Genomic DNA, 25,117 nt, shown 5'->3' with positions numbered 1-25,117 from the left:
GTAGGAGAGAAATGACTCCCATTGGTTGTCCTCTGACCTCCACTTGCACACACACATGAAATAAAAAACAAAAATCATTAATTAAAAATCAGTAATTTTAAAAATCGCATGAGGGCTGGAGAGATGGCTCAGTGGTTAAGAGAACTGACTGCTCTTCCAGAGGTCCTGAGTTCAATTCCCAGCAACCACATGGTGGCTCACAACCATCTGTAACAGGGATCCGATGCCCTCTTCTGGTGTGTCTGAAAACAGCTACAGTGTATTCATATACATAAAATAAATAAAATCTTTAAAGAAAAAAAAAAGAGTTTGACATCTTCCAGAGTCACATCTGGCAGCTCAAGAGAAGGGCTCCAGGGTTCTGCCCCGGGTGCCGAGCTGAGAAGAGCTTGTCCCCAGTACTCTTCTGGAGGGATAGTCTGGGGCACACGTGGCCCAGCTCAGGTTTTCCTGGTTTGTCCCTAGGATGAAGGCATCTGCAGGTACAGGAAGGGAGGGAGGGGGTTAGAGGGAGGGGAAAAAAGGGAGGGAGGGAGGGAAGCTGATGGGAGTCTTTGGTCAGTCTGGGGCAAGCCAAGGCAGCAGGACTGGAGCAGTAGAGGAGGCCTGGTCAGACCCAGTATAACCCAGTGCACAGGTCACCCAGGGTCCCAGAGGCCTGGGCACATGCACTAACATCAGCAGCTCCCTGGAGGGACATCTGGTCTTCAAGATAGCCGCCTGGTTCTCACAACACAGAATGAGTAGCTTTAAGAGGCCAGGGGGTCCCCTCTGCTCCCCTATTTCTCCCATCCTAACCCTGCACCTCTCTCTCGCTGTCCCAGACGGTCCCATGCGGCCTAGCTGGAAACAGAGCCAAGTCAACAACAGTTCCTCGAACTGTGCTGCAGCTTAGGCTGCCGCAGCCCAGGCCCCCAGGTTCTGGTGCTATTAATATTGGCAGATGTAGGTCGGGCTATGTGATCTTGTGGGCTGTGATCCTACCAGGCTTGTTAGTGAGGGCAGAGCTCAGGGTCCTGAAGACCCCTGGGCTTTGGGATCCTGGACTGCGGGCTGAGGGCCTGAATCAGGCTAGTTGCCTAGGAACTTGAACACCTGCAAACTTGGTGGCTGAGAGACGCTGGTGGCCGAGATGATAAATGGGGAGGAGGATGGTGGTAATTATGAATTTTATGAAAACTACCAGTGTTTTCTGTTCCTGCTGGGACTGAACCTTGCCATCCATGTGGACTTTTACACATTGCTTCAGGTCCCAAAAGGAACCCGGCAGGAATAGGCCTGTAGCCTTCCAGGAGGGTCCTGTGCCTTGGAGGCTGACTCTCTTACAGAACACATCTGTTACCCAGGTGGCTCTTGCCCGGCTGGCGGTAGCTCTCTGTTGTACCTAGGGACAGTTTGGGGTCCAGAATGTCAGTGTTAGAACACAGGGCCATAGCTGGTCGCCAGTAGGTGATGCCAGAGGTAAGCAGGAGGCTAGTGGCCAGGATAGCACTGGGGAAGCCAAGACCAGAACTGTTTCTGATTCCAGACATGGGTGGTGTCCCCTGGCATAGGCTGAGTGCAGGAGACAGTGGCTGCTCTTTGGCCATTCTCAAACTGGCTCCCAGTCCGGAGTTCTCCTAAGGAGAGGAATTTGGGGACATTTTCGGTAGGATTCTGTTTCCCTCAGGTGGGGCAAAGGAAAGACTCCTCTGCTGGTTGTGGGCCCTTTGCCTTAGACACACCTTGGTCTGAATTTGTGGCTACAAAGTGGCCCACAGGTGCTCTGACAAAGGAGATGATGATGAGGCAGACAGTTTCTGTCCTCCAGCCCCCCCTCCCTTCCTCAGCCTTCTTCCTGGGACCCCCCCCACGGTGGAGTCACACAGTCGAGGGGTGTAGTAACAGCAAGGGTGACACACAATGCAAGCACCTGCCAAGCCAGAGGAGGCAGACACTGCTGGGCAATTCTGCAGACACCTCTGGAGTGAAGCTCCAGCTGACGGCTGGGGGGATGGGCGCTGAAGGCTGGAGAGAAAAGAATCTGCGTCTGTCTCAGCATGGGACATTCAACACTGCAGGTGAGGGAGGGGCAGCCCCACGCTGCAAAGAGCAGGAAGTGGGCCAGAGGCAGAGCTGGCATCGAGGCTTCAGTGTGCATGCCAGAGCACACTGGCCATGTGGAGCCAGGGCAGTATCACTAGGAGTGACAGTCAGGGCAATGTGGGTGATGTCACTCTGGAGGAAGGCCTGGCTGATACGCTCAGCATCCCATAGGTTCAGCTTCCTGGCTCTTGTCTTTTCTTATCCATGCCTAACAGAAAGATGCACAACTAGATAAGATGCTGGAGTTGCCAACCTGAGTTCCCAAAAGCCCCAAGCTTGACCCTCACCCTTTTTGGGGGCCAACTGCACTTGGGCATCTCCCCCAAGGAAAGCCCACCCAGTGTCTGACTACTATAGCCAGCCCTAACCTTCCTAGGGACTTCATTTGGACCAACTCGGAAGGTCTGGGTGGGCAAGGTGTGGCACCAGAGAGTCCCTTCCATAAATAAAGCCTTACTTTTGGGCCTGTGGCAGGGTGACCTGGCTAAGCCCACACAGCTGCCTGCCACCCCTGACTGGCCTGTGTACTGGGCCTTTATTTCCTGGCTATGGAGGTGGCAGTAGGCTTGAGCCCTGGAGTTTGGGGAAATGGTCTCCCAGTACAGTTTTGCCTTACAGAATCACTCCCAGGCCTGGCCAGGAAGGGCACCGAGGGTGGCTGAGATGTTCCTACAGGGCAGGTAGGAGCAGGTATGCACAGGGGGTTTTATTAGTGAAATTTTTCTCTGCGAGAGACTACTGTGAATGGCCAGTGTGATAACTAGACAGGGGACTGGCCTACATGCTGTCCCCTGGTTGTGCTTTTGTGTCTCTTTTCACCTTCAGGCCTTCTGTCACACTGCTCCCTCTGGCTGCAACTTCCCCACCAGAGAGTGCCAACCGTCTTATCCCAGAGACCCCAGTCAGAGGGCCTGTACCCCATCGAGACACACTCCCCCCTCCTCCACTTCCTCAAGAGCACTGCTCCTCTGTCACCGCTGTGGTTTCAGGGTCTAGAATAGGACTTGACATCAGTGTCAGGTAATCTTTGTTGACAGGACAAACAAGGCCTGCATGGAGCTTGCTGTGACCAGACACCGTGTGAAGTGCTTCCTGGGAGCCAACCCCTGCACAAAGTGTCGAATAAGCCCAGTTGTCTGGACCCCGCTCATTGTGTAGACGAAGACAGCAAGGCACAGAGAGATTAAGTAATATGCCTAAGGTTACCCAGCCACTACATATGAAGGCAGACTGAGTGGGAGGCAGCTGGAGTCCACGGGGACACTAATAACTTTTTTTAATGCTGTTTCTGGGACTGATTCCAACGGAGGGACGTGGTCCTGAACAGCAGGTGGACACCCATATTATTTTGAGGCGAGACACCAGTTTTGACTGTTTATCCCTGCTGATACCCATTTTCCAAGTGTGGCTTTTCGCCTTATGTCCTGAACTTAGGTGCCAGTGCTACTGCACTTGGAAGACTGGGTGTGGGCTGAAGTAGTGGTTCATGCCTAATCCTAGGACTCCAGAGGTACAGGCAGGAGGATCAGGAGAGTTCAAGGCCAGCCTTTGGTTCATAAGCAAGTTTGAGACCAGCCTGGCCTATGTGAAACCCTGTCTCAAAAAGAAAGAAGTCAAAAATCCTTAAAATGACCAAGATACCAGATACATGGTTTCTACCTGTAATTTCTGCCACCTGGGAGGCAGAGACAGGAGGCTCACTACTGTAAATTGAAAGCTAGCCTGATCTACATGAGTTCCAGGCCAGCCAAGGCTATATAAAGTGAGGCTATCTCACAGACCCCAACCCAACCCAGCCCACATGGTTATGCCAAACACAGTAAACTTGATTTCAGTGAATGTCTGCAGAATAATCATTTTCCTAGACTCCAAACATGCAAACACACAGCTTCTGGAAGACCCTTGGGTCACCTGCCTTCTGGTTTGTTCCCAGCTCTGGGAAAGGGCTGACTTTACTGCCATAGATGTGAGGTCTGACAGGGAATTCTGAGCTGCTCCTGAAACAGTGTCAGACGTTGGCACTAGGCACACCTGGCCCAGACAGCTAGGTGACGCGACTGTCTGGCAAAAACCAGGCCAGGTGCAAGTTCCTGGTCCCACGGAGCCCCTCCTACTCCAGACCAGACCAGGGCAAGAAGATAGCACGCAGGTCCTTGAGGCCCAGATGGGCTTTTCTTGCCACCTGACAGTGGGAGGGGCATCCTGCTCAAAGCTTCTTTTCTGCTGCAGATGGATGACGTCCCACCCTTTCTGGCTCACTGAGCTCTTTGGTCCCTCAAGGAGGGTGGGGGGCAGGAAGCTGGCTACCCCTTTGCCAAGTGTAGCTAACAAGTGGCAGCTTGCAGGCTGGGGCAGGCTTAGGTGACCCTGCTCAGGGACAGCCAATGAGCTCCCGGGCTGTGGTGGCACCACCAGGCAGCCCGCCTGCCTTTGGCTGGCGCGCCAGCGGGAGGGGCCTGGGCCCGCCACTCACGGCTGCCGGCCCTGTCTCCAGGAGGCCGGGCAGATCTGCCGCTGGCTCACCCTGAGCCCCTGGCTGCCTCAGTGTTAGCGTCCCCTATATCCCAGGGAGAGGAGGCTGCTGTGGGCAGACTGCAGACCAGAGATGGCAAGACCCACTTGGGAATTTCCCCCAAGTCCCGGATCAGGAATGGGCTTTAGCCCAGCCCACTGACAGGGTGGTGGGCAGGTCCCCATCTAGGACTGGCGTCTGGAACACCATATCCTGCAGCCCCACCGCCATCTGAGCTCCACACCCTTTGTTAGGAGGGTCAAGCCTGTCACTAAGAGCTGAGGCACAGGCTGTATGGTGTCAATAGCAACTGGTGGGAGCTCCCTGCCCCATCCCCCTGTTCAATGCAGACCCACTTCTGCCAATCACATAATAAACATATATTTATAGATGTACAATATCAGAGTTCTAATTCAAGAAATACAGCTTCTCAGGGATCCTTTAGGATCTGTGTTCTTATTGCACATGGCTCAGCCCCTCTAGGGACAGCTACCAAGACCAGACAGTTGGGGTGGTGGGAGGCAGAGCACCAGGCCACTGTGGGTGGGGTACTCTGGCCTGCATCCAGTTATTATCTCTCTAGGCCAGGGTGGCCACTTCATTGCAGGGTGGGACTTTGTTTAAAAAAAAAAAAAAAAAAAACCAACAGATTTGACAATTCCTAACCAAGCTTCCTTTCCCAGCACCCTATCTGTTAGGGGGTTGTATTAAAAAAAAAAAGAGAGAGAGAGAGAGAGACCCTGGGGGGACAGTTCCGACCTCTGGGCTGGCAGCTTGGGGAAGTAAGGCTTTGGAAGTCAGCAGGTGCAAGAGCACACCCACGGCCATAGGAAAACTAGGGGACAGCAGTCCCCAAAGGCCCATTATAGACGTGGGAGGAGGGTAAACCGTCCTCATCTGAAGGGGGAAGCCATTCTGGTCGTGGTGGATCCTCCATCCAACGAGTGGAACCCAGTGGGCCCACTGTGGAGAAGACAGGCACTTGCAGCCCTGGTTCTCCACAAGCTGGGCTGCACTCAGGTCCTGGTTCAGCTTTTGGAGGAAGAGCCTTCTGGAGTCCTTGGTGCACAACTTAGAGAAAACCTGTTGGCAATGGTGAAGCTGTGCCCTGTGGCACCTGTAAGGCAAACCCACCTGGGGACTTGGGTGGGGAAGAGGTATGGGCAGGGGAGTGGCTGCAGGGCTCCTGGGCATTAGGGCAGAGAGCCCACCTGAGGCTGGCCAAGGAGGAGGCAGCGTGAGGAGCAGGCCTCTTCCCAGCGGGCCTTGTCTGAGATCTCTGCTATGGCCCAATACTGAGCAGCTATCTCCAGGGGCAGGCACCGTTCCTGCCCCCAGCTTGCTCCCCCACCTTAGCCATAAGCCTGGAGACCTTTGGGAGTTTTCTATGGATTTGTACCACCATGATTACTGCTGCCATCAGTCAGGCTGGGGCTAAGGGCAACACTAACAGTGTCTGATCTGACTTTCCCTATGCTGTCGGCTACAGTTACTGTCAAGCTTTTGAAAGCCAGGCCGCCTTCCCAAACAGGCCCGGTTTTCTAAAGTATGGAGCAAGTCAGCTGAACATCTTAATCCAATCCCTGCATAGTTTTAAAAGACTTTATATATATATATATATCTTTATATATGTCTATTTACATATAAATAGATATATATACATACGTACGCATTTCTAAGTTATGTTCTCTGGAATTTTCTCCTCTGTTCCTTGGCCCATGCCTCTGCCTGGTTTCTCCTGGGAGTGACTGGTGGCAGCTCCAGGGAGGGGGAGGAGAGACAGTGGGGCATCCCCTCCCCCAGTCCTTCCCCACAGACATTTGCTGCAAGTTTTACATTCTACTTTCGTTGCCATGGTTTCGGTATCCTAGGAGCCGGCGATGCAGAGCTTCTTGCCAGCCCTGGGAGAGGAGGAAGCAGCCCCAGGCAGGCTTTCTGTCCGTCCTAAGAGCTTTCCGCATTCACGGGCTGAGAGAGGACGGTTGTGCGGTGTTCGGCCTCCAGTCCATTTTAATTTTTTCTGTGCATGTCTTTACTTAAATATATAGTCCATCACCTTGGCTGGCTCAGTGTGTGTCACCAAAAATTCTCCAGGGATTTCATAGTCTGGGGAGAAGAGGGAAGGAGTTAGACGAATGGTTGTGGTTGGCACCTCCAGCTCAGCCCCACAAGCCGGCAGCTGGCCCTGACAATTCCTCTGCAGTGTGATGAGCTGCCCAGAGCTGACACAAGCTAGCCAGTGGCCTGGAACAATCTGTGGCTGGCTCTGTGACGGGGACACAGGCAGGAGGGGGACAGGGTACCGACGCACAGAACTTCTGGCCCTGCCCACACTCCTCTGGGCTTGAGCCAGGCTCCCTGCTCTGGGCACTGGGCACCGAGCCCATTACCCACATCAAGGGAAGGGGTAGAGGGGTGGGGGGTGCCTGTTAATAGCAACTCTCCCTTTTCCCCACCCCTTCTGTGCTTCATAGTTGCTTTGGACCCTGAACTTGTGACTTTTTGTTCCCTTCTTCAAGACCACAGGAGAGATGCCTGGGTGTGGCCGGATGCCCGTGGTTTCCTGGCTCCCAGGTGCAGAGCATTGGAGTGAGGGCCTCAGGTCCCACCAGAGCGAGCAAGCGGTCAGGCCCACAGACCCTCCTGCCTGCTGATGGGAGGCTTCATCTTGCTCCATTTCCCCTTTCCTCCCAGGGCTCCTGCCCACTTAACTCCCCACGGGTTTTCCTGACTCCAGTGGGATACTGTGTGTGACCCAGTATGTGTGAATGCACAGCCAACAAAAGTGAGGCTTGGGAAGGGCTGAGGTGGTCTGATTATTGGAGTAGGTCCTGGAAGCACAGGTCCCCACTCTGCCTGGCTTCTGCTCCCCAATCCCTGCAGCCCTGGAGAGGGGAAGGGACAGCATGTCAATGGGGCCAGGGAACTCCTTGTCTCTGAAGTGTCAGGACGGTGACGAGAGAGTCCCTGCCATCATTACCAGGTCTCCTCCCTCCCTCCCTCTGCTCAGGACCAAGGCCAAGGCTGCCAGGAGTTGCAGCAAAGAAGCAGTCCTGGCTCATACTTGGACCTGGGTGGTGTGGCTGGCCCAGAACTATCCATGCAGGGAGGCCTGCACCTCTGACAGCCGACTGCAACTCGGGGTGCTCATCTTCTGTGCTCTGTGGTACATGTCTGTGTCACCAAAGTATCGGGCTCGGTACAGCAAGCCTTCCTCTGCAAAGAAACGGAGACAGGACCAGGGCTGGGGCAGAGCTGGCTGTCCAGGATGGAACAGGAAGTCAGGACAATGGTCCCACAGACAGACTGGTTGGTTGATACACAACCAGTGGGTGGCTAGGGGTTTGCAGTCTGTCTCTAACACATTCACCTCTAGCAACCTCCATGGCAGGTACCAGTGACACAGGAGGTCCTTAATGAAATCATCAAATGGCCCTGGGATTGCAGCTCAGGGGAACCCAGGAGTGGAGTTCAGATCTTGGCTGGTGTTATGGTCCATGAAGAAGGGTTTTCCTATTCTCAAGCATGGTTCCTGGCCACCCCTCTCCCACTACCACTACCATCACCTCCCTCGCCCCATACTTGCTAGAATACCAGTGTATCCACAGGTCCACATGCACACACGCACACACATCAATGCACACATATGCATACACGCATACACTATGCACACACTTCGTGGGTGCACTCACTCTGTTGCTTTTCCTTCCAGCAGTTGTTTCGGAGGTTGGCGATATAATCGTCTTCCACATTCCGTTCAACTGTTTTGAGGCTAGAGCCTGTGTACTCTTCAGAGAAGGTGTCTGCCACGTAGTACGCGACGTTCAGGTGGTCAGTGACTCGCTTGTGGATATGGCCCACTGACCTGACAGAAACACAGCAGGCAGAGTGGGCAGCTGGAAGGGTTGATGGCCCTGTGGCAGGCAGTGCCACATAGGCCACAGGAATAGCTCGCTCCTTCCTGCACTGCATTCCCCAAAATGAAGGTCTGCGGCAAAGCAGAGCACCTTGGTGCAGGAATAGCTCAGCATGTCGACCACTCCTTTTTAGGGGCTGTGGAGAAAGGGGTGGGGTGGAGAGAAGCCCTGGTCTGGGAAGTTCATGCCTCTAAGCTCATAGATGCTGAGGCCAGCCCAAAGCAGCGAGCCTCAGGTCAAGATGAGAGAACAGAGTTGTGTCTCTTAACAGCATAATGTTAGTGTGAGTTAGCAGTTCATTCCCAACCCCATAAGAAAAGAAAACCCCAAAAGGAACAAAATGTCAGGAAAAATATGTAGCCACAAGACCTGCAGGCAGCAGCAGAAGCCACAATGCCCAACAGGGGTCCCTGCTCCAGGGAGGGCAGCCCCCCAAAAGTGCATTCTTTATCTCTCCAGCTGCTGAAGAGAGGTTACATCTGGTTCTAGGCAAGCAGGACAGCTGTGGGAGCAGAGGCCAGCTCTGCCCCCTGCTGGGTCCTCAGGCAGCAGCAGGCCAAAGGATTGGAGCGGAGGGCTTGCATCTGCAGAAGCTAGAACCCACAGTTCCAGGCCTTGGGAAAAGAGACCCTGACACCTTAGAGGGTCACTAACTCACTCGAGTTAACCATTGGCAGTTGAGCTTGGCATCCACTCAACAAACACTGCTAAGCACTTCACTGAGCTGAACGCCTCACATGGGTTACTCATTAACTCTTACCAGTAGGAAGATGCTATTGTTCCCATTTTACAGACCAGGGACCCAAGGTTACATAACTTATCCCGAGTTACAGCTCTCAATGCAGAAGCTGGGGTGCAACCCCCCGCCCCGACTGACTAAACTCTGTTCTTTCTTAAGGCTTCAAACAAACTTTAAGAGCAGAGGGCATCTCAGTGCCAGCAAAGGTGGGGATGGCCGTGGGGTCACGTTTCTGAAGTCAGTGTACGTGTGTTGCCTTAAGGAAAGGCCTAGAGCTTGGTCTGTATTTCCTGAGGGGCCCATGATCCTCAACAGTCTAAGGGGCCTGGCCCAGGGCATGCACTCACGGTCTGGGGCTCAGGCTGTAGGGTGGACTGGACACCATGAGCTGGCTGAGCGCCGACACGAGGATGAGGATGAGGATGGGCATCAGCTGGACGAATACTCCTAGCCCGCCCTGGGGAGGAGCAAGAGCAGTGGTTAGAGCCCCTAGTGGTGCCTGTGTGGCGCTGACACCCCCTTCCTCCTAGGGCAGAAGCTCTTCTATCTGAGGGTGTCGCCAGAAGACCACGCAGGCATCGTGAGCACATGTGTGTGAGTGTCGGCGGTGCCTCCGGGAGAGGAGAGGCAGGCCAGGGAGACAGACTTCCATAATTCATAGCTTTTTGAATTCTGAGCCACACAAAAACTGTCGACAGAAAAGCATTAGTTAAAGGGCTGGGATGCAGTCTGGGATGGAACTTTTCTGTACCCACAAGGCCTTGGGTGTGAGTCTTAGAACAAAGACAGGACAACCAGAAGTAAATTCATTACACAGTAACCCGACTTTAAACTCCTCTCTGTGTTAGACCATGTAAAGGTCCCAGAGCTCGGGAGGCAGGGACGGGAGAATGGGCGAGCTGGAGCTCCAGGCTTGCCAAGGTCACAGATAACCCTGTCTCAAGAGAAGCAGTGCTGAGTTGGGGGGGGGGGGGGATGCACGCCCTTAATCCCAGCACTCAGGGGCAGGGGCAAGCACATCCCGTAGTTCCAGACTAGCTAGTCTGTATAGCAAGTTCTAGGCCAGCCGGAGCTATACAGTGAGACCCTGTCTCAAAACCAAAGCCAAGCCCACCCCCAACAAAATGGATGTGCTAGGCCACCACGCCAGGTCACTCAAGATAACTCCAGTATTTGGAAGGTGGAAGTAGGGCTTCAAGGTCCTTTTCAACTGCAGGGTAAATCCAAGGAGGGAGAAGAAGGAAGGAAGAAGGGGAAGAAAGAGAGTGGAAGGGAGAGGGGCAGGGCAAGCACGCAGTAAGTCAGTGTTCTACATTCAGTGCTCTTCACTGGCTCTTGGCCGTGTTCGGGGCCCAGCCAGCTGGCTGTGTTGATCCGTGGCATCCCAAATGTGTCTGAAGCACTGCCTAGCTATCAGCATTTACTCACTTTTCTAGAAGGCTGAACACCCACGCAGGCCTCTTTCACCCTCTCATCCTCAGAAAATGTTACATCAATCTTAAGAACAAACAGACTCCTAAAAGCTGCTCACACTAGATGCTGCCTGAAAGCGAGGTTTTGTTTTATACCCACAGAAGCCAAAGCAGCATCAACATGGATGGAGTGTGGCTCCCTCTGGTGTGCCAAGGTGGAATGGAACTGGGAAGGGGCAGAGACGGCTCCTTGGCTCAAGAATGCTGAGGGCATTGAGTGGATCAAGACTCCCTCTTCCTCTGGGCCCATCCCCTGGGGGGCCTGGTGTGCAGCTCAGCCCCTGGTAACTCACATCACCCTGGTTGTCTCTGCGGTCCTGTCTCTGCTGGTAGGTGTATCGCATTCGGCCATTGCTGTAGACATGGACGTTACCTGAAACACAGAGGTAAAGTCAGGGGCTGCAGCAGTCAGATCCTGGTCAGCATTGCACTGAGGAAAACTGGCTGTGGACTTACTGGAAGGAAAGCCACCACCAAAGAACATGTTAAAGAGGTCTTCTGGGGAGATGTCGGCTTCAAAGCCTCGGTGGAAGTCCCCGTGGCTATGGCCGTGCCGGGCAGCCTGGTTCTTGTCATCACCAAACTGGTCGTACTGTTTCCTTTTCTCCGGGTTGCTGAGGACGGCATATGCTGTGCCAATGGCTGCAAGGGGAAAGACAGGCCTTAACATAGGCAAGAGCTTGCTTTTCTCAGGCCTCAGGAAGTGGGGACCTACGGGTAGAGGAAGTGTGCCTGTTGGTCTGGGCTGTGAGGATGCTCTTTCCTTTTCTGAGTCAGGAACCCCACTACACCGCCTAAACTGCCAGAATGGTTCAGGAATGTGCCCAGGTTACCCTTCGTTTCTTATCCTCCTGCTTCTACACTGGGGGTGTAGGCACGAGCCTATGCACCTGCTTTAGGTGTGCAACGTCCTGTCTGAGGTCTTTTACTGATGTTACAGAAATGCCCCTCGCACACGCTCATCTTGTGAAGTGTCCAAGGAGACAGTGTAATACAATCCTGAGGTCATACACAGTGCCACCCAAAATAACAGACACATGAGGCCCTGGTTGTAAACGGGAGAGCAGCAGACACTGCAGGAAAGGCACAACCCCCTGGTTTCTGGTGGAGACTCCCATGTGTCTGGTGTGTGGCCAGGATGAGTCTGCTGTCTCCAGGGCCCAGGCCTCAGCTGCTGTTTTCTATCTGGTGTGAGGCCTCCTCACCAGAGCTCCCAGGGTGGAAGGCTACTGCCTCCCAGGGCCTGCATCCCCTATGTTCCCCTTGCTCATGGCAGTAGGCTGCAGACTATTTTCCCCTGGAAGGGAGGATGGAATCTTCATTTCCATCTGACAAGGCCTCTCTACTCTGCCACAGGCTTCCTACTCAGTCCTGCACAACAAGGCTCCCAGTCACCACTATTCCCTAAAGGGAACAGAACCTAGGGACCAAGGAAATGCAAGGCCCAGCAACAGAGGACAGGCAAGGAGGCAGTGCACAGGAGCACCAGAGAGAGGGAAGATAGAGATCTAAATGCATGAAGAATGGCTTGTGAGTCTGGCGAGAGGTGACACTCACTCCAGAGTTCAGTAGGCTGCCCGATCACAAGACTCTCTGTCACCAGTGCAGGCCGGGGCAGGCTGTGGGAAGCTGGCAGCCTGTTTTGAAGGAGCCCTCCTATATGGGGTGCTCTGCCCCCTCAGTACAGGGACTGTCACCAGAGTGTGAGTTAGGAATCTGCTCCTGGCCTAGGTGCTGCTGACCCTGAAGAAGCCACTAGAATGCCTCTGGCTCCTCTACTGTAACCCAGACAATGAGAGGCAGGAGGCACTGAGTGAGAGCTGCTAGTTTACATGGCTAGGGGCGGCTACTGGAACCTTCTCAGGGAGCAGTTCTCACACAATTTTGCTTGAGACCACATTCTTCTGCCCTACTTCCCGAGAGCTGTCTTGGCTCTGTATTTTAGGACAGGGGATAAAAGCACCAAGATGTCTGGGCATACATAGTGGCCCACACCTTTAATCCCAGCATTTTGGAGGCACCGGGATCTCTGTGAGTTTCAGGTCAGCCCAGTCTAAGCAGGGATTCAAACTAACAAAGAAAATCACCAACAGCCCAGGACTGCCTCACCTTTGAAAGCTTCGGTGGCCCCAGGCGCGTGGTTCTTGTCTGGATGGAATTTGAGGGCCAGTTTGCGGTAGGCCTTCTTCAGGTCCTCGTCTGAGGCGCTTCTGCTTACCCCAAGGATCTCATAGTAATCTTTACACTGCTTGACCCTGGAGCAGGGAGAAGAGCATGACGGGATGGGGGTTGGGGGTGGGCCCTGAGGATGTGTGGGAACAGCAGTGTGAGGGAGAGAGAATGGCTGGAAGGGTCTAGTCTGGCGTGGTCCTGGATGGTGGTGACAAGCCTGGGAGAGCTTCACTCTGCAGGGCTGTCTCTCCCAATCCCCACCCCCTGTCCCGCAGTGACACAGCTCTGCCTTTGCCCTAGCCACAGGCTCTGGTCTGAAAAGGTCTTTGTTGGGGTAGAGTGGGGGTAGAATCTGGAGGGCAAGATGTCGGTGTCTTTGTGTGACAAACAGAGCTGTGGGAGGCCTAGGGCTGGTGCCCAAGGGCAGAGGAAGGTCTCCAGTCTACAGTGTTAGCAGTTGTTGGGGGGTGGGCAGTGAGGCCCTGGCTCTCACCCTGTGGAAAATGAAGCCAGACCACCTCCAACTTCCAAGACCCTTCAAGTCCACTGGATGAACTGAGAGGCTTCCCTGAGCCTCCCCTGTCCCTGCCACCTCACACCCCTGTCCCCGCCCCTGTTCCCAGTCTCCCCATGGCCTCTACCTTTTCACAGCTGCCACCTGCTCTGAAGTATAGCCCTTGGTGCTCTCTCCTCCTCCTGCCTCACCGTTGGCTGAGGGGGTTTCGGTCCCGCTTGTCTTCCTGGTGGTGGTATGGGTTGTGTCTGTGGGTTGAGATTGATCACCGGCGGACTGTGATTTTTGGTTGAGGGACTCGATCAGAGCTGCAAGGTAAAAGAAGCCATTGAGCGGTATGCCTGCCACGTCCATGTTCCTGGTGCTCCACTCTCTACCCTTCCAGCATGGCTACTGCTGTACAGACAAGGTGTGTGAGAGCTCCTTCTTCAACAAACAGCAAAAGAGCTGGGTGTGGTGGTGTGCACCTTTGATTCAAGCACTCTGGAGGTAAAGGAATCTAAGCTTCAGGCCAGCCCAGTAAACACTGGGAGTTCTAGGCCAGTCCAATCTACAGGTTCGAGACTGCCCTTAACTGTCTCCTTCACCCCCATCACAAAGTAACATAAGAGGCCCTGGGGAGATCAGCTCAGGATCAGCAGGAAAATGAACTTGCAGCCTAGTTGAGAATGATTTTGACCCCCAGATTCCAAATGGAAGAGGCGCGTGTACACACGTACACACATACACACACACACACATACACACACACACGTGCACTCTGACTAATGAACCCAGCAGTTTATGATCTAGAATTCAGTTACTTTTACTTAAAAAATAAAACAAAACAAAAAAACCCATACAATCTTGCTATGCAGCCCAGGTTCGTCTCATATTCATCATCCTCCCACCTCAGCTTCCCATGTGCTGGATTACAGGTGTGCACCACCACGCCAGGCTTCCTGCTACATTGGTATTTTTTTCATTGTGCTTGTTTGTTTGACTAGGCTCTTTATTGCTTTATGAACCTTTGCTGAGCTCAACTCTCTTCAGTACTACATCATAAGAACTCAGGTCTCACCACTACTTCCTGTTGTTTTCTATTTTTATGCCAGTTATTTAGAGTACTTTAATATTAAATGAATATTTTTATTAGTGCAAACTTAATACTAAGTCGAAGTTAATGTTAATTTTAATGTTCCCTAGTTTAAATATTTGCTTATTAGCACCGTACATCAAAATTATAAACTGTTCAGTGTTCCTAGTTTAGATTTAATAGTATTATCTCCTTTTAGTTGAGACCAGACCACAAGTTTTTTCTCTTGTTGTGGTAGAAACTCACCAAAGGTCGCCTTGGGGGTGCCTTCATCATTGCGTGCTGGTTTAGCTAACACCCTCCCCACGGTCCTCCTGTCTCCAGTCCCATGTTTGTGTATAGCCAGCGGGGGCTTTGCTGGCAGCTGGGGTCTCTGAATTCAGGTCCTCATTCTTTACCGTGTAGCCCAAGCTGACCTCGAACTCGTGATCCTGCCTCCCTCTCCTTGAGCAAGTTGTACTGGCGTGCCCCACTACAAGTGACCAGCACTTTACAGACTTAGCAGTCATCCCCCAAGTTCCAAGTGCTCTACCACTGAGCTAAAACCCCAACCCCCTGCTTCTGCTTATAAAGGGCTGAGATTGTAAGCAGGAGCCACCTCACGTGGATTCATCTGAAATTAACTCTATTTTCGCATAACTTGGAACCAACATGGGCCTCGCTCTGGTGAGCAACCACTCTACCGACGGACACCACCCCGGTCCACATAATCGATGTCTATGTACCACATAAATATCTGCAGTCCAGAAAGGACAGAAGGGGCTGTCAGAACCCGAAACTTGAGTTGCAAAATGTTGTAAGCCATGTGACGCTGGAAGCCAACCCGGGTGGAAGGGCAGCCAGTGCTCTTAACGCTGGACCTGTTCTCCAGCCTGACCCTCCGAATCCTAACACACATCCTCTGGTGGGTACAGAGGGGGCACAGTCCGCTGTGGGAGGCCATTAGCAGCCTGTCTTATTCAGTGGGACTAGTGGAAAAGCCAACTCCTGGAGACTCTGCTTAGCAGCGCTGAGGAACGGGGGAAGTACGTCTGTCCCATAAGACCCACAAAGATCCTGTGCTCACTCTATGGGAGCCGGGCTTTCCTTTATGGAACAGGGGATTGAACATAGGACTTTAATCACGCACGGCAAGTGCTCACCATGGAGCTGTTTCCCTAGCCCTGTTGTTACATTTAGTTTATTTAGACAGGGTCTAATGTAGGCCAGGCTAGCCTTTAAGTTCTCCACGCAGTTGAGTAACGTCCTGCTTCAGTATACTTCCAGGGATCACAAGTGTGTGCCAACGAGCCCCAATTATTACTGCTTATACATATTTATTTCACTTCACTTGTACCATCATTTTCTCTGCACAATGTCTGTAAACCAGGTGCAGTCCTGGACCCACAGATCCCCTGAGACTGGAGTTACAGACGCTGTGAGACACCATATGGATGCTGGGAATTGAACCTGCGAGAGCAGCCAGTGTTCTCAACAACTGCCGAGACATGTCTCCAGCCCTGCTGCTATATTTTTTTAACTAGCTGGCCATATCAAATGATCTACTTCATTGGGGTCTATCTGACATGTCGTGGTCACCCTAAAATGGGATCATGATGATTCTAATCAAGCCTTTGGTTCCTCTTGACTCAGCGTCTATAAACCCTAGCAAACTACAGTGTCCTGGCTGAGAAGTTCTAAAGCTGTTGACAGATCCCTGGGAAAACATATTACCTAGATCCTTGGGACCCAAGATACCTGTGGGCCAAGGAAAAATGGTGCCACCACTCACTCAGACTAGGTCCCACTTACTTCTCACATGTCACAGCACGTAGCAAGTACCAGACACCTTCCACCACCATATACATGGGTCATACATACCCAGGGGTTGCTGGGAACTGAGCACTGGGTTCTGTTGGACCATAGAGCCCCAGCCATGGCTGTCTCACTGTGGAAAACTCCCCAAACTGGGAATTCAAACAGAGGAGCTGACTGCAGGGTTTGTGGCGCATGGGGAGTGAGACTTTGACTGAGGAAGGAGTACTTGGAGAAGCATTAGTAGTTGGCATAGTAGTGCACAGCTGTAATCCTAACACCCTCCACCCTCTCAGGGCTTTTGAGACAGGGTTTCTCTGTGTAGCCCTGACTGCCCTGGAACTTGCTCTGTAGACCAGGCTGTCCTTGAACTCAGAGATCTGCCCGCCTCTCCCTCCCAAGTGGTGGGATTATCTGTCACCACCCAGCCATGATCCTAGTTCTTGGCATGCTGAGGCAGGAGGATTCTGAATTGGAGACCAGCCTAAACTACACAGAGAGTTGGACCACAGGATAGAACGCTATCTTATACTTTTGGTTGTAAGCCTAGCATTTCACGGCAGAGCCATCTCTTCAGCCTGACAGAAGGCTGTCTTAAAGAAGATTAGCAGCAGTCATCTTTTCTCATTTTGGAGGCAGTGTCTTGCTACATAGTCAAGGTTGGCCCCGAATCATGATTCCCCCTAAGTGCCGAGATGACTTGTAACAGCCATTTCTGTTACTGAGTGTTCAAGGTGTGTGAGGTAGGCACAGCTCTGTAGAAATGAGCTCAGGTAACCATCACGCCAGCCTCTGACGGGAAGTGGCATCACCCGCTGCCGCTGCCCTGGGGAGAAGGTGCTGTGCAGCACTGCCCTGGCCGAGGTGCACAGGCTCCCACTCCAACTGAGGCTCTCCCTGCCGGTGCCTCCAAACAGGAGCTCCACATAATGTCCACAGAGACCAGATCCTGTCTGCCACTTCCTAGCATGGTAGTGTGACCCCGGCTGATCTATGTCACCTGCTGGTGCCTCAGTTTCCTCACTGATGGTATAGGGATGAACCATAGTAACATGTGCACTTGGTCTAGAGACTGGTAAGGCATCGGGTTGTAAATATCACAACCTGGGTGACCAACTGGCCAGAGGAGCAGCTGCCTGGGCGGGGAGGGAAGCTATGGGCTGGGGTGCCTAGCGTGGCCCAGGCTAAAGCAGAGGTAACCGGATCTCAGCCCTGAGCAGTACATGGGACACCAGGCAGTCGTGAAAGCAAAGGAAGAGAGCAACAGACAAGAGGAGGCTGGTCCCTGGGGTTTTGATCTCTTTGGTAGTTGTCTCTGGTCCAGCCCCAGCATGCTGTGTGTGTCCCAGGGGCAATGGTACCAGTGATCCAATTGACACAGCTGCACAGGTGAGGTGGCAGAGGCCTGCACATGTATTCCTCAGCAAAGAGTCTGGAGTATTTTCAGGCACTAGTCAGTCACTCTAATTTCCCTACGCTGCAGAACCAAAAGGAGTGGATTCTCTGAACTCAGCACCACCCAGAAAGTTCCAGACTGAGTTGAAAACAGGAGATTTCTGGTTGCTAGCAAGCAGGTCTCCCTACTGGTCTGGATGCTCCCGATGGGCCTGTAGCATGTGACTGTCTCATCCTGACCCATCATTACATCTCCTGTGACACAGTGGCTGACACAATGTACAATGACACAAAGGGGTTGGGGAGCAGGCCAGCTTAATGTTAACCTTAGCTTTGGGGTGCTCACTGAATCAGTGAACCCCGCTCTCTGCTACTGGGATCTGAAGCATGAAGACTGAGCAGGTCCTCAGTGAGATGCTGTTTCAACAGTAATTTATTTAAAGGAAAAGGGCCTGGTGTGGTCGCGCCCACCTTTAATCCTAGTGCTTGGGAGGCAGATGCAGTGGATGTTTGTTAGCTTGAGGACAGCCAGGTCTACAGAGCAAGTTCTAGGACAGTCAGGGCTACATAGAGAGACCCTGTCTCAAAATCAAAAAATGAAAAGGCAGGACTCAGTAAGAGAAGGTTGCTGGGTAACCGAGACTTAACAGCTGCCAAGACCTGCCCTTCCCCATGCCAGTGTGGAGCCAGGCCCCGACTTGCTCAGACTCAGCCAAGGCCGTCTGTTAGCAGGTCCATATCGGATAAACTAACCTTGCTCTCTAGGCCCTTCCGTCCTAAGGGCAGCATGAGAAGGTGTGGAGGTGTATACAGGGCTTAGCACATGGCTAGCAGCTGTTTTGTTTTTAGGCCTGTGGCACTCAGAGGGAGTCAAGGAAAGAGCTCAGAATGGGGAAAGAACCCAAGGCAGAGTCAGACAAGATTGGGGCTGTCAGCATCTGGAAGTGTGCACTTGCTGCCATAGCTAATTCCTCAGTGCAGCCTCGAGCCCTGCCTCTGGCTGCTCAGAGGAACGAATAGGATTCAATAGAATACAGAGAATGGAAGGAAGACCTGGGGATCACAAAGGTGGCATGGATGTAAGTGGACAGCTCCCTCCTGCTCCTGCTGATACTACTGACTTTGAAGGGCCAAATCCCATAGTCACCAAGCTTCCCCTCCTCGCCCATGGCCTTGTCAGGATGGCCTCTCTGACTCTGCCCAGGCTGCACAGTGAGCCACTTGGGTAACATGAGCTGCAGGCTCATCCAGCCGCCTCTCTCTTTGCTTGGAAAACCGGAGCCTAATTGTATCCTCAAGGCCTCCTTGCAAATTCTATCTTCTGTTTTCTTGGAGATGGTTCTCACTATGCAGTCCAAACTGACCTGGAACGTAAGATTTCTTTGTTTCCTGTCTGCCCTCCAAGTGCTGGGACTATAGATGTGGGCCACCATGCCCCCACCATGCTCCCCATGTACCCACCGTACCCAGTGTTTCAAACCCTTCACTAAGTATCAGGTGAAGCCAGTGACCATCAGACCAACAGATGCTGGATAGAACATCCTAGAAAAAGTTGGACATGGTGGTGTATGCCTTTAATTCTAGCATCTGGGAGGTGGAAGCAGCCAGACCTCTTTGAATTCCAGCTCAGCATGGTCTACAAAGTGAGTTCCAGGCCAGCCCTGGTTACAGAATGAGGCTTTTAAAAAAAGAAACGCCCAGAAAAAGATACTCATGGCATCGTTTTCACTGTTTCTATCCCACCATGCAGTTGCCCAGTGGTGATGTCCCCCTGTCCTGCCCCTACATCAGGGGTTTCAAGGCCTCGCCTCTCTTTTCTGTGGAGAAAGCTGACAAGGAAGGGTCTTCAACTCCTGTCTGTGCCCCTTCCCTGACCGTCACCTCCTTTACCTCACAAAGACTAAGCTGCTGCTATTCTGGCTGTCCATCTTCTCCCTCCTAGTCTCTGACGTGTGCCTTCCCCACTTGGCCTCTGCAGCCCCTGGCATCTCCAGGTCTGCAGTTCTGTCTTTCCCAGGACTACCCTCCTGACTAAGGAAAGGGGTGCTACATGGCTGTCCACCAACAGCTTCTCCATGTTCCCCACTTTCCCACAGTGACCTCAGCTATACCTGTTCTTAGAGTGTCAACAAGCCAGTAACAGTGGCCTTTCACCTGGAACCTGGCGCTTTCTCCAGGGCTAGGCTGGTGGCTTTCTGTGTATGTCCACTGGCCCTTCCCATGCTGTCTGTCTATCTCTCCCATCTAGTTTCTCAGCCTGGGCCTTTTCGGGTCACAAAGGTTGACCCTGATTCCCCAGCACCCGTCTAAGTGACATCACCATGTCCTGATGCTTCTTTACCCCTGCCTCCCTCTTGGGCCATCATCCTGCTCATCAACCTTTCTAGGAGTCCTCCTCCCCTTTCTGGCTCACTTTTTTTTTTTTTTTTTGAGACAAGAATGCCAAAGATATAGTGCAGGCTGGCCCAAATCTACTGCCTCAGCTTCTTCAAAAGAAAATTATCCCTTTTCCCCTTAAGTCTCTTCTAGCCCAGGCCAACTTTGAACTCAAACTGGCTACATAGCCTGTGCTAGCTTCATTATGCTTGGTATTCTACCTTCTAAGTGGACTTGGCAGGTCTGTTAGACCTCAGCAGGCTCTTCTGGTTTCCTCTATGCAGAACAAGTGAAACCATCTAGTCTGGCAGGAAAAGAGCTCTACAATCTGGTCCCCACTTTCTAACTTGAGTCCTCTTTATAAATCCCTACGTCACTTGCCTCTAAATCTCTTTCTACACAATCCCTGCCCAAATCTTTTCAAGCTTCCGGCCTCACCTTTCCAGTCCCTTCCAACAAAGTGATGTTTGGATGTTGCCTCAGTCTTACAGCCTGCAGTCTTTCCCTCTGTGCATAGCATTATTTGTGTGGCCTCCTTACACTGCTCCCAACAGCTTACAATAGGACGGTCAGGAGATCATCCTCCACACACACACATTCCCATCCCTCACGACTGAACTCATAGGTGGCAGGGCCTGGGTCTTTTTATGACTACCTTAAAGACCTCAGCACCTAAACTGTTCTCTCTCACCCTTCCTCCCTCCCTCCCTCCCTTCCTTCCTCCCTCCCTCCCTCCCTCCCTCCCTCTTTCTTCTTTCTGTTAAATACTGCTAACAGCTGCCTTGCACTCTTTCTCCCTGTACGTCTACTTCCTTGCAGATCTGGCCAATCCTGCTGTACCACTTGGCATCAATCACTTTGTAGGCAAAACAAAATAGATTCAACATCAGTTACTCTTTTTTTTAGAATAAAGACAAGGGCTTGCTATGTAGTCCAGATGACCTCAGACTTGAGGCAATCCTCTTGCTTCATCTCCTGAGGTCAGGAATCACAGGCATGGACCACCATACCTGCAACCCTCTGCTGTACTGAAAGAACTCCTATCTAGTCATTCAGTGTAGACGGCCGACTAAGAGTTCCCAGGCCTAAACTAGCCTTACATCCTTGTCAGCTTAGGCGAGCTTGTTGTTAGGTTTATGCGCATGAGGCATATATTTTATCCATCAAAGATATAACACATATCCAAAAAGTGGGCCTCTGAGATGGCTTAGACAGTGAAGGGACTTACTGCCCAGTACCTGAGTCTGATCCTGGGACCCACAAGATGGAAAGACATAACAGACTCAACGAAGTTATCCTCTCATGAGTGTAAACACACTCACACACTCTCGTGCACACACACAGCAGACCTTGGAAGGACACCCTGTCTAGATTCCTGACCCAGCACAGGTAGCTTCTGCCATGCCCTACAGGCTCTATTTCATCAGCTTTCTAAACTGCTCCCCGGCTCCCAGCAGTAATCAGATGAAATTCTGACAGTTGTACCCCACTGGTGCTATCCATTTATAAAGAGGGAATTATCCCATAGGGGAGCACCTTAAGCAAGTTACCAGAGCAGTCCTGGTAAATACAGATCGAAACTCTCTCCTAGAGGAGGCAAACAGACCAAAGATCAGCCTGCACAGTCAGAAGGGAGGAAAGTTCAGGAATCCAGCAGCCTCTTCGGCCAGCACTCCAAATGTGGGCAGGGAAGGTGAGCGGCTGACTGCTGCTTCTTCATTTCATTTTAATAAACACTTATGGAGTCTCAGGGCTTTCCACTTTCTAGCTGTGTCACAGCCTAAGACGCTTATCGCCGAGTATTTCCTCATCTACAGAAGATATAAAAGTGGTGCTCTGTCTTCCGGACTGTGCAGGATCGGGTGGCAAAACATACCGAGAACTTTCTATATAGAAAAGCACTGCGGATATTCTTGTTTATATACATTATCTGTTCCAACTCCCTAAACTTCCAGATAGGGGAACCCAAGTTCACGATGAGACATGGGTCTCTTAATTCTGAAAGCCTGCTACACGTCAGAGTTTACTAACTTCACAGAAATAAATCCTGTATCTTTCTCCTTTCCAGCTGGTATTAAAATTTTCTTTGGGCCCTTAGGTTACAAACGCAAAAAGGCGGGGGGTGGGGGTGGGTACCAGGTAAACTGAGACGATTGAGTAGCAGAATCAAGATCACTATTCCTTGCTTGGTTTGGGAGGTCTCACCCCTAGGCTACTCAGCTACCTGGTACTCATCTGTCGTAGCAGTCCATAAGACCCCCTCGACCCGGGCCTGCTGAGGACGAAGGTAGGATGGGGTGGCTGAGAATGGGACCTTCAACAATTCATCCACTCCAAAATACCGCTTTCAAGAAACTGCAGGAAGGACTACGAATTGGAATGGCTTATTTCGCTAACGGTTCTCTGATTCGAGCGAATGAATTTCCTCCTTCTCTAGAACCCATTCTCCCTTAGAATAGTTATGTTTATTTTCCTGAACTATATTTCCCAGGCCGGCCACTGGCCCTGGGCCACCGAACAGCCTTCTGGGAAAAGTAGTTCGCTTTCTTTTCCACGTGAGTTCTCTTCACCGGGTCTCCTAGCACGTCTTCTTCCCAGAAGCCTCGTATTCCAGAGGCTTCCACAAGCACTGGAAAGCGGTTGGGAGCCAGGCCCTTCGGGGGTCTCCAGGGGGTCAGCATCGCAGAGACAGCGGCACCACAGGACTACGAATCCCAGCAGCACCCGCGCGCACGAGTGCGCAGGCGTAGCCGCGCCTCGCCACCCCTCCCCCCTCCGCCAACTGCTCCCGTCGGTCCGTTCCCGTGTTCCCCCGATCCGTGCTAATGCCCCCTTCGGTCTCTGCGGCGCCTCCCACTCACCGGTGACTCTTGGCGTCGGGTACAGCCGCTGCGCCTTCTCCAGGAAGCGCAGCGCCCGGTCGGGCTGGTTGCTTTGGATGGCCTTGAGGGCGATGCTGATACAGCGCTCGGCTTCATCCTTGTTGGATTCCATGGCGGAACCCGAGCACGGAACCAGGGAGGGGGAGGCCGGGCGAGCGAAGGGCTGCGCCAGCCGCCGGCGCGTCGCGGGGCAGGCCGGCGCGGAAGGATGACATAACCCTCCGCCCCTCCTTCCCGGGATTTGAGTGAGGGTTGAACCCGGGCGGAAGCCCTACCGTATGTCTCCTAAGAAAGGGGCGTTCGGTTCGGAGGCGCTATTGGAGCGCTAATGCTGAAGTTGAGTGTGCGCGCACATTCCTCGCGGCAGCCTTTGCGTTCCGGTTCGACTATCTGTTCATCGTACAGATGTTTACCGAATGCCCGCTATTTGTCGGATGTGGCAGTCTGTCTGATGTGGCAGTATTGTCAAAACAAAACCCTGTCCTCACAGAACTTTCGTGGGTGGGGTCCAGTAAACAGAAACATTCAGATAGTGACACAGTCTAGGCAAATATCGAAAAGTAGGGGGAAATGGAGGGGAGGGCTACCGTTTAAGATAGTTTAATATATCAGAAACTCATTTTACAGGCACCTGTGGACATGAACATGTGGTTGGAGGTAGGGTGGTTAGACTGGAGGAAATAAATGTAAAGGCTCTGAATGGGGATTTTCCTTGCGAGTTATTGCGGGATTAAGGAGGAGTTACAGAGTCACTACAGAGTCATACGACCAGTCAGAATGCAGCTCAGCCGACCTCCCACTAAAATGACAACAACCTTTAGTGAAGGTTGCCAATGACTTCCACTCAGGTACTGGCTATTTCTTAAACTACACCAATAAACCCAATGAAAGTTAAAGGGTGCAATGCGGCCTTTAATCCCAGCCCTTGGATGGCAGAGGAATGCTGGGAGTTCGAGACTAGCCTGGTCTACAGTCAGTTTCAGCACAGCCAGTGCTACAAAGAGAAACTCTGTCTCAGAAAAACAAACACAAACAAAAGTTAAAGAGCAGCTGTTATAGTCAGGTGAGACTCGGTGGATATATATGCATATACATACAGACACATAAAGCAAAAGAGGAAATTAAATAGTCACGGGGTGGGGGGTGAGGAAGTGGAGGGAGGGACCGAGCAGGGCGGGAAAGGGGGTGGGGAGGGTAAGAGGAGGGATCAAGTGTAGGGAGGACTGTCATAGCCTTAGCTGGATTAGAACCCCCTCTGTGAACGCGGCTCCATGAAACTTGCCGGGCTCCTTTTGCTCTGCCGTCCACATCCGCCTAAAGTCTGGATACGTTTTGAAAATTGTTTTTGCTGCTACGTGGATGGATGTTCTTCGGTGTGAGAGAAACAGAGGACTTCCGGCCAATGGCAACATTCTTGGCCCGAATATCCAGATAGAATCTCTGTGTACTTGGACTGGAGAAATGGGGAAGCCTGTGCGAAAGGGGCAGTTCATTGGAAGGAATATTAGATGTTGAATTCGGGAGGATGTATTGGCGATGGGAGTGGCAATCAGGGGACTGGAGGGAAGATGGAGGGCAGAGGGTGATCTTGGGTGGAGACCATGCTTAGGTGCAAGACCCTGGCTTTAATTCCCCAGCAATGCCCCTCCCCACCAAGACAAAAAAATAACAGACAAGAAGCTTGAGCAGAAACCTAATTTTGAAAAAAAAAATTTTTTTTTCTTTTTTTCGGAGCTGGGGACCCAACCCAGGGCCTTGCGCTCCCTAGGCAAGCGCTCTACCGCTGAGCTAAATCCCCAACCTCAATTTTGAAAATTATTAATGGATGTAAATTTTTTAACACATGATTGCTCTGTCTGCATATACACTTGCATGTCAGAAGAGGACATTCGATCCCTTTATATAGTCTTGAACCAGTGTGTAGTTGCTGGATATTGGACTCTGGAAGAGGAGTTCTTAACTCCTGAGCCATCTCTCCAGCCTCGAATGTTTTTAAAGCAAGTTATGGGGTCAGATACACCAAGATGTGAGTGCGGAGCAGAGGGGACTTGGATTACAGAGCCTCCAGCCCCAGAGGGTTGGAGAGAGAGGAGGCTCTAGGAAAGGAGATTGTACTGAAGTGTGGTGTGAGGTGAGAAAATGAGTTACTCGGGGGGGGGGGGGGGGCAAGTGAAGGGGAGGAAG

The 25,117-nt window shown here is 52.1% G+C and overlaps 1 protein-coding gene across 2 annotated transcripts; it reads right to left on the bottom strand.

Annotated features, from left to right (window-relative positions):
* Positions 1-4,956: 4,956 nt before the first annotated feature.
* Positions 4,957-23,167, bottom strand: Dnajb12 (DnaJ heat shock protein family (Hsp40) member B12). Of its 2 annotated transcripts, none has more exon segments than NM_001013907.2 (9): positions 4,957-6,703; positions 7,716-7,813; positions 8,290-8,462; positions 9,601-9,710; positions 11,019-11,098; positions 11,182-11,367; positions 12,835-12,980; positions 13,539-13,719; positions 22,913-23,167. In NM_001013907.2, coding segments are annotated over 9 exon segments (1,137 nt in total). In that variant the 5' UTR covers positions 23,046-23,167; the 3' UTR covers positions 4,957-6,673.
* Positions 23,168-25,117: the final 1,950 nt, after the last annotated feature.

The sequence above is a fragment of the Rattus norvegicus genome, chromosome 20 (assembly GCF_036323735.1).
Source record: "Rattus norvegicus strain BN/NHsdMcwi chromosome 20, GRCr8, whole genome shotgun sequence".
NCBI classification, from domain to species: domain Eukaryota; kingdom Metazoa; phylum Chordata; class Mammalia; order Rodentia; family Muridae; genus Rattus; species Rattus norvegicus.
Note: the sequence above shows the minus strand (reverse complement) of the source record. Positions and strands in the feature narration are given on the sequence as shown.

What these genes read in the sequence shown, in the direction of transcription:
- Dnajb12 (XM_039098616.2), bottom strand. Translation starts at nt 23,045, where the DNA reads ATGGAATCCAACAAGGATGAAGCCGAGCGCTGTATCAGCATCGCCCTC. An exon ending in GGCCACCGAAGCTTTCAAAG is followed by an intron (nt 11,368 to 12,834) that starts GTGAGGCAGTCC and finishes TTCCCCTTGCAG; the next exon opens with CCATTGGCACAGCATATGCC. An exon ending in TACAGCCTGAGCCCCAGACC is followed by an intron (nt 8,463 to 9,600) that starts GTGAGTGCATGC and finishes TGTTTCTGTCAG; the next exon opens with GTCAGTGGGCCATATCCACA.